The 9,933-nt window shown below is 50.8% G+C and overlaps 1 protein-coding gene across 1 annotated transcript in view; it reads left to right on the top strand.

Annotated features, from left to right (window-relative positions):
• The window catches only part of Lgr6 (leucine rich repeat containing G protein-coupled receptor 6), a 115,513-nt gene that overhangs the window by 37,420 nt on the left and 68,160 nt on the right, over window positions 1-9,933 (top strand). Inside the window, exon 4 of the mRNA XM_005348389.2 lies at window positions 4,059-4,130. Coding sequence (XP_005348446.1) covers window positions 4,059-4,130 — 72 coding nt within the window. The remainder of the gene's footprint in view (window positions 1-4,058; window positions 4,131-9,933) is intronic.

Here is a 9,933-nt window from a genome sequence, read left to right as displayed (position 1 = left end):
ACACACACACAGACACACACACAGACACACACACACAGACACACACATACACACAGAGAGACACACACAGACAGAGACACACACACAGACACACACACAGACACACACACAGACACACACACACACACCACACGAATACAAAAAGATCTTTCTAGATCTCATTGTCTAGGACGCAGTAGAAAGAAAGTTTTGAGTAGGAGGTGACATTAGTGCAGATACATTGGGGGTACTCATTGGAGGTGCAGCTCACCTTGCAGTGACAAGATACAGCTTTGGAGACCACGGAGAGGTTATGAGCAACTGTGACCACTGCTTAGTCAACCATAGTTTCTCATGGATCCGTGGTCCAAGCATGTGTGGGAATCATGAGAAGCATGGCAGCTGGTGGAGATCAGAGCCAAGAGGTACTCATGGATTAGAAGGAGGTGGGAGAGACAGCAGTCCCCACAGCAGGCAGTAGAAACTCCTTCTACTAGCACCCTCACCTCGTGCTCAGACCAGAGGCTTTCCAGGACCTCAAGGAACTCTGGAACTCCGACTGTGGAGCCATCTTCGGGCCGGTGTCTGGGCCCCAGTTCCAGGAGAGCAGCTCCATCAGGCAGCCATTTCCCCGGTTGTCTTGTTATTTCATTCTGTGTAGTCGTGGGACATTGCATTTCTAGTTCTATTGTTGAGGGAAGTGTTTGTGGTGTTGGAGATCAAACCCAAGGCCTCACGCATGCTAAGCAAGAGTTTACTACTTGAGCTACATCTCATCTATCATCACTGTTGTCCTCATCTCCATCATCATCATCACCACTGTCATCTGGATCACTGGGGTGGAGCCCAGGGCCTTGGACATGCTAGGAAAGTCCTCTGCCAATGAGGTCTATCACCAGCCTTTCCGCACAAAGTCTTATATGCCTTCTGTAAGTCTCTTCATTTAAATGAGGAGGAAATTGAGGCTCAGAGAGGGGAAGTGACTTCCTTGAGTCAACCAGTAAGTCATGGTGACCAGATAGTAATAGCAATGATTGATTATATTGGCTTGGGTGCTGTGAATTCTGTCTGTAAGACATTGCTGTAAAGTGAGTGCTTTGCCGGGACTGTTTTGTATGGTTCGTGTGACCAACAAGCAAAGACACAGGTTCATGGATGGGGACCTGGAGTTTAAGCATCATTGTGGTAACACAGCTGAGGAAGGGCAGAGCTTAGGATGGGGATCCAGGCTATGTAACTTCAGAGCTTGGACATGGGACATTGTACTTTTAAGTAAGTTGGGGAGACTCAAGTTTAAGTTTCAATCCATGAAGCAGACACTGACATTAGAAAAGGCCTCCTTGGTGCTTTATCAGCCTGGACGGGAGGGACAGGAGGCTAAGAGAACGCCAGCATTAGAGTGTGCACAAGGGGACCGGGCCTTCAGCTTCTCGGAGCCTTGGGCTCTGCCCCACCTGCAACCTGGCTGTCTTCTCAAGATGTCTCCCTCCAGTGGCAGAGGGACCCTGATCCCAGGGATGCCAAAGTCTGCCTTTGTTCTCTCTTTGGCTTTGCTTCATGGGATGCTCCTCTCACGCACCACCTCACACCAGCCCTGGGCCCTGCAGCCTGGTGTTGTGCTTCATTTTCCAGATAGGACTTTTCTGTATCCCTGAGAGGAGGTCAGCAGTGAGAACAGGTGCAAGTGGTCAGGGTAGCTGCACAGAAGGGACCTATAGCAGGCTCATCCCTAGGCCCTTCATCACTTCTGGTCCTATCATCTCCTGCCTTACAAGAGATACTGTGTAGTGTAACATGCTCAGACTGGATTCTAACCTTCTGGGACCTGAACCAAGTCCTATCACTTTATCCACTTTGAGACCTCAATATAGATAGCGATAGCCCCATAAGGCACTCATGAAGTCACAAGAGCACTTCTGGCCCATTAACTGCTGCTGTTAGGTCGGAAAATAGGCTGCTTTTCCTGAAGTCTGGCATCACTGAACAGTCTTGGGAAGGGTGCTTAGCTTTTCAGAGTCTCAGTTTCTTGTGCTGAGCAATGGGTTGGTGATACATTAGAGAAGTCTGATGCCCTTAGTGTGGACAACATACTAAGCACACAGTAGGTGCTTACTGGGTGCTCACTTTCCAATGCATCCTGGGAGCCCAGCCAGCTGTTGAGACAGACCTATAAATGCTCATGGCTCCTCCTGTGACAAAATGCTAGGGGCAGCCTGGGAGGGAGGGCACGGTTCCTCCGTCTGTGGTTCCTCTGTCTGTGTTAGCAGCCAGCTGCAACCTTCCTTTCTGCTCACCACCTAGTCCCTGAATTTCCTTCGCTCATGTCTGGATCTAGAGTCTGGAGATGAAAACAGCCCATGGGGCAGGAAAGATGGTTCCGCTGGTAAAGTACAAGGACTTGGTTAAATCCCTAGAATCCACGTGCTGAGCTACACCCTTGAGCTTGTTACCCCACTTGGGGGGGGGTTCAGAAAGAAGTGAATCCCTAGCGCTTTCTAACTAGCTAGCTTAGCCTACTGTGAGTTCTAGGCTGGTGGAAGAATGGGTCACAAACAAGGGGGGCAGCTCCTGAGGGATGACACCTGAGGCTGTCCTCCAACCTCCAAATACATAAGCACCAGTGTACATGAACACACATGGGGACACACACATGCGCGCACGCACACACACAATGCACACCCATGCACACACACCCATGCACACACACACGCACACACACACATAAGCTCACACACACAATGCACAGCCATGCACACACACACACACACATAAGCTCACACATACACAATGCACAGCCATGCATACACACACACGTGTGCACACACACGCACACACACACACAATGCTCTGGTGACAACTGCTGTCCAAGGTCTCCTTTGTATTTCTTTTTCTTAACGTACTCATTTAATTTTATGTGTATGGGTGTTTTTTCTACATGGATGTTTTCATACCATGCGTGTGTAGTACTCATGAAGTCCAGAAGAGGTGTCAGGTGCCTGGAATTGGAGTTCCAGATAGCTGTTAACTACCATGTAGGTGTTGGGAATGGAATTAGGGTCCTCTGGAAGAGCAGCCACTGCTCGTAACTACGGAACCATCTCTCCAGACTGTCTGTTTCTTACACATTGACTTAGTTTTCCTCCTTCCCTTTTCTGTACTCAGTTTTTTCCTTCAAACTAAGCAAGCATAAGTGCTGTGCAGAGGGTTCCCTGAACCTTCAGATGCCCTGCCCAGCTTAGTTAAAGCCCCTGTTTTGCCCGGATTCTCCTGGAGTCAGCAGCACCCCCTTGTAGAGTTGCCCGTTTTCTGTTCCCTACACTGCTCTCCCACTCTCTTCCCTGCGCATAGGTTTCTAGGTCCCCAGGAGCTTTGTGGTTTCTGCCTGTGGTGCCTTCCTGGGTTTTGTGGCCAGCGCTGTTTTAGGCCAGCAGCCTCGGGAACAGCTGCTTTGTGTGTGGTTATGTGAGATGAAGGCTGATGATGGGGACATGTCACATTTCTTCTGTAGACAAGGACTCCAGAAGGCATGTTTTCCTGATGCCCTGATATTTGAGGCACAGTCTTCAGTCTTACCTTCATCCATGTTTTCCTCCCTCACAAAGAAACCCTTAGCAGCTCTGTTGAATAGAGAGGGAAGCTGAGGCCTGGGAAGCAACACTTGCTGGACAGAATTCAGCAGAATCCCACCTTTCTCTTCTCTCCTCTTTTTTTGAGATCCTTTCCCACTGTAGCCTAGGCAACCCTGGAACTCAATATTATCGCCGTCTTTAAACTTCTCTCTGCCTCCCTCGTACTGGAGTAAATGTCTGTGCCTCTGCTTGCTCTCTGTTCTCTTCCTCACCCTTTTGCCTCCTGCCATGTCTCACAAGCCCTCCTGAGGCACCTCTCCCTCTCTTATGCTGGGCCTTCCAATCCTCTTTGTACCTCAACAATACCCCATTCTCCATAACAGGACAGGAGGCTACACCTCAAACCCTGGGCTCTGAAGCAGGAGAAGAGGGGGTGTTTCAAAGGAGGAGTCCTCACCCCACTCCACTCAGTCCCCAGTGACTCTGAACTGACCTCTGTCTCCTCTTCAGGATGCTGCAGAGCAACCAGCTCCGAGGGATCCCGGCAGAGGCATTGTGGGAGCTGCCCAGCCTGCAGTCGCTGTGAGTCACCGAGGGCCCTCTTTCTTGGATCTGGGGCACAACCCAGGCCCTGCCTTGGTTTCCCTTCCCTTGATGCCCACACATGAGTCCAGATGAAGCTTCTGGCTCTGAATTCCTGAGGGTTTTGTCATCTTAAGTGTGTGTCTATGACCCTTGCGTGTTTGCAGGACTGTGGGAATGGAACCTCTTCAGGTAGAGCCACCAGGACAGCAGTCCTGAGGCCACTGGCATTCTGCCAAGGGAGCTGGGATGTGGGGTGGAGACTACTGTCCCAAAGATTCACCAGAAGGGGGCTGTTTCCTCCTCTTAGCTGACTTTTGCCCTGGAGCTCAGTAGGAGGAGGGGGTCAGATTCAAATGCCTACTTTCTTCCTTCCTTAGTGGGGAGAGGGGACTGTGATCATAGACTCTGGGCCACCCAGTTTAGAGCCTGCCCTCCAAGGAGCCCTGTAGTTCCTCTTTTACCCTACCAGGGGAATCATGGCAACAGAGCCAAGCCTGCCTATGAGAGTGGTAACAGGGGAGCTGATCTTGTCCACCTGTTGTGCTGTATGGATGCTGTGCCCAGCACAGGGCCGGGAACATGGTAGATGCCTCACACCTGCTTACGGAAGCCAGCTGAAGTTTTGGTTGCATCTATATCCATCCAGTGGGGTGAATATGTATTTTGGGAAAATCATGGTTGGGGGATGGGACTCAGGTAGGCATGACATTTAACCTGTAGGAACCTAGGCCTGTGCAATGAATGTATAGGACAAGATTGTCGTATCCTTGGATGTAGGTTCTGCCATGGCTCTGCCCAGAGCCTGGATGCGGAGGTCAGTCTTAACCTGTTTTCATTGTCCTTGAGCAGAAGGAGGGAGACAGGGAAAGTGGCTTTTCTCTGGACTCCACATTTAGATAGAAGGTCTCTGACCAGATAGCCACAGCCACCACAGTTTGGGTTTTTCCCACTTTGGCTACCTGTGTATAACTGCTTTTGTTGACTGAGTGGCCTGCGTGGCAATAACTAACTTCCCTCCTCTTGCTGTCATCTGTCTGGCCTCCTTCCCAAAATGTCTAGGCCTCTGGCCCCAGCGCCCTCTCTCTCCATCCAGCAGGATGGGTAGGTAGCATGCTCCGGGAGGCCAAGGTTGGCAGATGAGAGCCAGGAGAACCTTGCGTGCTGTCTTGCCGGCAGACTAAACATTTGCTTAGGGCACCAGCAAAGAGCGTGGAGAGCCAAAAATAAGAGGTGGTGGATGGGGTGGGGGAGGGTTGACATTTCAATCAAAGCATCAAGCAGACTCATAGGAAAAACTTGGACTTATTTTGAAGTTAAATCATTAATTAAAAAAATGTGAGTCACACCTTTTACTGAAGGTCTCTGAAGGTCTTGTTTTCAGAGCAGGCCTGGCATTTTTAGTTAGATGCACAGTTTCACTCATACATTCTGAGAGGAGAGCTGCCTCCCGACTTGGGGGACCAGAGCGTCCACTCCAGCCCCATAGCAACCCTCTGCTTAGGCAGGTAAGGGCAGAAATCATGGCAGTAGGTCCTACCTCTTGCGATCCTGAGAACACCAGGCTGCCAGAGAAAGCTTGGCTTCAGCCCCTGCCTCTGATCTTGTCCACATGCCTCTGTGTCTCCATCTTAAAAGTGGTCGTACCCAGCTCACCTCCAAGTACTTTCCTGAAAAGAACACATAGACTCTTTTTGAAAGGGGTAAGAGAACCAGAAGGCTACACACAGCTGTGACAGTGCTCACCCATCCAGTTATCCGTTCGTTCATTTCAACAAATTTCCGAGGCTCGACTAAGTCAACAAAAGTTGTATTAAGTCTTGAAGATCGGGAAAGGTCATTCATGTAAAGAGCAGAGAAGAACATGATGGACAGAGGGACCACAGGGTCCAGGGTGGAGAGGTAAAGCAGAAGAAACTGAGTGAGCACTAGGGAGTTTGGCTGAACTGTGTGTGTGTATGTATGTGTGTGCATGCATGTGTGTGTATGAGTGCTTGCATACATGTGTGTGTACGTGTGCATGCATGTGTGTATATGTGTGCATGCATGCATGTGTGTATATGTGTGCATGCATGCATGTGTGTGTATGTGTGTGTGATTGGTAGGCAGGACAGCCATGGAGGAAGAACTGAAATTAGCAAATGACAAGTGACTGCCCCTTCCTTAAGGACGCCATGACGTTGAAAGAAGGGAGCCGCAGAAGGACTTTGAGCAGGACAGCAGTGAGAAAGTTTAAGTTTTTGTAAAGTCCCCCTTTGTAGCAGTGATGGGGACTGAGGGGGTGGGGTGGAAGCCAGGCAGCCAAGAGTGACGGTGGCCAAAGGATAGGCAGGGACAACAGGGAAAGGAGAAATTGATGGGCTCTGAAAACTTCAGCACTCTCAGCTCTTCTGTGGGCTTCCTGGAAGGCCTGGGTAGATTACTCAACCTCCATCCTGTTTTTCCTTATCCACACAACCATGGCAGCATTGGCATCCACTCATCTCAAGGGCACGGCAAGAGATGAGTTCAAGGTACAGGAGGGACTTGGAACAGTGCCTTCTGTTGTCGCTGCCATCGGCATTAGCCCCAGATGACTGTGGGAGCAGGGGGAGGGGAGAAGTCACACCGACACCAGTCCTCTGGCTTTGACATCATGGTAGGAGGATCTTGTCACCAAAAGCTTGGCACATGGTGGAACTCATGCAGAACGTGCTGGAGAAATGCTAAATATAACGTGAGCCCTGGCTTAACCGAGGTGATCAGCAGCCCAGATAAACCAGAGGTTGTTCATTCTGTCTCCAGGGTGCAGGGGCTTGTGTGTGCGTGTGCAATCATGCCTGTATCTGCATATGTACATTAACATGCATGTGCATGCATGTGTAGGGCAGGGTGAGGAGGAAGGACCTAACACAAGGACTCAGAATGGCGGGTATTATATCCTGAGCTTTTGGAAAGTGGAAGAGTTAAGGAAAGACCCCCTGAGACATTGCAGGGGAGGTGGTCCCCATTAAATTCACTCCCCACTATATCAGATAGCAACAGTGAGGCCAGGTTTTGTTAGAGGCTGAGAGGACAAACGTAGCCGAGATCAGTGTCATAGACCTGTACATCAGCTCCGCGTGTTACATCTTCCATGTGGCTTCATCTTCCTCACCCTCCTTACCGACTGCCCTAGCAGATGAAGAGACCTGCAGGAGAATTTCGGGGCTATCCAAGGTAGAGTTGTTGAGGCCCATGCAAGGGTGCTTCGGCTGTGGGATTCCAAAGGAAGGGCCCCTTCCTTTGATGGCCATCATTCAAGGCTCTCTTTCCCTATAGAAGGAGTAAATGACAGTGTCCTGCTTTCTGTCTGAAGCTGGCGCACCAGGGAGGCACTTCTCTCTTCCATGCTCCCCATAGTGTGGGCTGCCCTCCTAAGAGCAGGCAAGATGCGCAGCAGAGTGCGTGACCTCTGACATCTCCATAGGGCGTGTTTCTGTTCTCCTGGAGCCGTGCATGGCTGAACCCTGTGGATGGCCCTACCTTCTACCAGCTAGAACCAGACACAGGGAACAGGAACTAGGTAGGGGGAGTCCAGTGTGGGACTCGGGCAGGGGCGAGGCAGCCAGCCTGCATTCCAGGGGCCACGTATTGAGTTGGCTGTGACACATGAGCTATTTGGTTTGGCACCTGGACTGGTGGCACCCTGCTCCCCAGTACCCCCCTTTGCACACACTTACTTCCTCCTGGACCAACGTGGGAGGAGTGTGGCCACACTAGACATGTCACACTGGGCATGAATCCAGGCCGAGAGAAATCGCTGCAAGCTTGTGGAGTCTGGGGCTAGATAGAACTGGGTGGGGGCGAGGTAGGGCCCTGGGGAGAACCCAATGGAAAAGCAGAAGCAAAGCTCTCAGAGTCAGCTCTAGGCTGGGCCCTGGGTCTGGGCATCTTGGGAAGCACAGTGGCAAGAAAAACAAACAAACAAACAAACAAACCAAAGAACCAGAAGAGGACAGAAAAGAACCCAGTCTTGGAAGCCCTGGGGAGTGTCTGTTACCAAGGACAGCCAAATGGCAATGGCCATTGTGCTAATCTTGAAAGCCCTTCCAGGCAGCTTCTAGTTATGATAATTTTATAGATGAGACAACTAAAGCCCAGAGAAGCTTGCTAGAGGTCAAACAGCTAGGACTGAACAGAGGTGGAATTTTGGGTTAGTTCAATCTCCATAGTACCAAGGTCTTCACTCTGCCCTTAATACCTTTTCAAAGCTCTAATACCTTAGGGTCCAGAGATTTGGGTTCAAGTCTTGATTTTACCACTAGTTGTCAATCATCTTTCCTCTTTGAGCCAAATAAGACAATTGGACAGCCAGGCTTTCAAGAGATTAACCTGATAGGAAGTTATCGCTGGCCCTGTTCTGGGATGGCTGATGGCTCTCAAGTCTAGTTCACTTGGTTTTACTCTCTGTGCTATGACCATGTTCTCTGTGAACCTTCCTAGCGCCCTGGGAATGCAGCAGAGTTGGACAGGGAGAAGAAAAACATGAATGTGTTCAGAAGAAAATGACCGAGCATTTGTTTTCAGGCCAGATGTCCCCTGAGGAGATGGGTAAGAAGGGCTCCAGGGAAAGATAAGGCAGGTGCCCCTCCCTCCAGAAGGTGACCTACTTTGAAGGGACGACAGCACGCAGACTAATGCCCCAGGCAAAGTTGATAAGCACAGCGTGCAGCCGGCACTCGGTGTGTGACAGTCACTTGCACCTGTCACCAGTCTACACATCGCTCCTGGGGGAAGAGTATTGCTCTTGGTTTGCCTTCCTCACTCCGCAGATGAGCATCCTGAGCATCTCATCACCAGAGAGAGGTGATGCTACTGCATCAGAACTCAGGTGGCCCCAAGAGGAAGCCACTCACACATCTTCTGTGCCGAGCTGCCTCCAAGACTGAGTCTGAGTGGCTAAGGGAGAAGATGGCCATTTCAGGGGATTGGCAAGACTTGGGGACCAGGTTATTTCCAGGGCATCTGCTCCAGGAGTTGTTGAGCTCTGCCATAGGCGTCTGGGGATCCTAGCTCTAATTATTTTTGCCTTTATCTTGGAATTCTAAAGTAGAGCCTAGAAAGATGGGGCAGGACGATGCTGCAGCCGGAAGAGCTAGGGTCTGCCAATATGATATTAGCTTCGCCCCTGAGAACTCTCAGCCTTGGTGGGAACCTGAACACCTGTACTAGCCTGTTGTACCTAGTGACTGAGCTTTTAGAGCTTGCACAGGTTGATCTACAGCACCGCTTACAACCTGGCTTGTAGCAGGACTGGGTAGGACTGAGCTCAGTCTTCTGGGGTGACAGGAGGACTTGCCTCTCCATTCATATGTAAATTGTAAATTGTCAGGAGGACCCAGGGGAGGCTAGAGTGGTCTCAGAAGAGTCAGTTAGACCTGGCATAGCGATGGGTCGTTCCCTCCAGGAAGCATTCCCCTGGGTCTCCCGGGCGCGCGCTATGAGAAAAGTGAGAACACCATGGCTAGCCAAGGGGAAGGGACTGCGGGTAGAGCTGGGCAAACTTAGCCACTGGCAGAGCTCACAGAACAAAGCTTTCCTGCTCTTGTCCAGAAGAGCTGATTGTATCATCTGGGAACCTGTGAGCTACTTCATTCTCAGCCTGGTGAGGCACTGTGGTACCAGCATTCCAGAGGTAGAGGTAGAAGGTTCCAGCTTCCGAGAGCAGCTTAGGCTACAGAACGAGCCAGATCTCAAAGTGTGGGGGAAGGGGATGCATATTTCTAGGCCCCAGCCCCTTTCCACTGAACCAAGTCTGGGGAGTAAGCCCCCCCCCCCCCCC

This window comes from Microtus ochrogaster, chromosome 6 (genome assembly GCF_000317375.1).
Source record: "Microtus ochrogaster isolate Prairie Vole_2 chromosome 6, MicOch1.0, whole genome shotgun sequence".
NCBI classification, from domain to species: domain Eukaryota; kingdom Metazoa; phylum Chordata; class Mammalia; order Rodentia; family Cricetidae; genus Microtus; species Microtus ochrogaster.
Note: the sequence above shows the minus strand (reverse complement) of the source record. Positions and strands in the feature narration are given on the sequence as shown.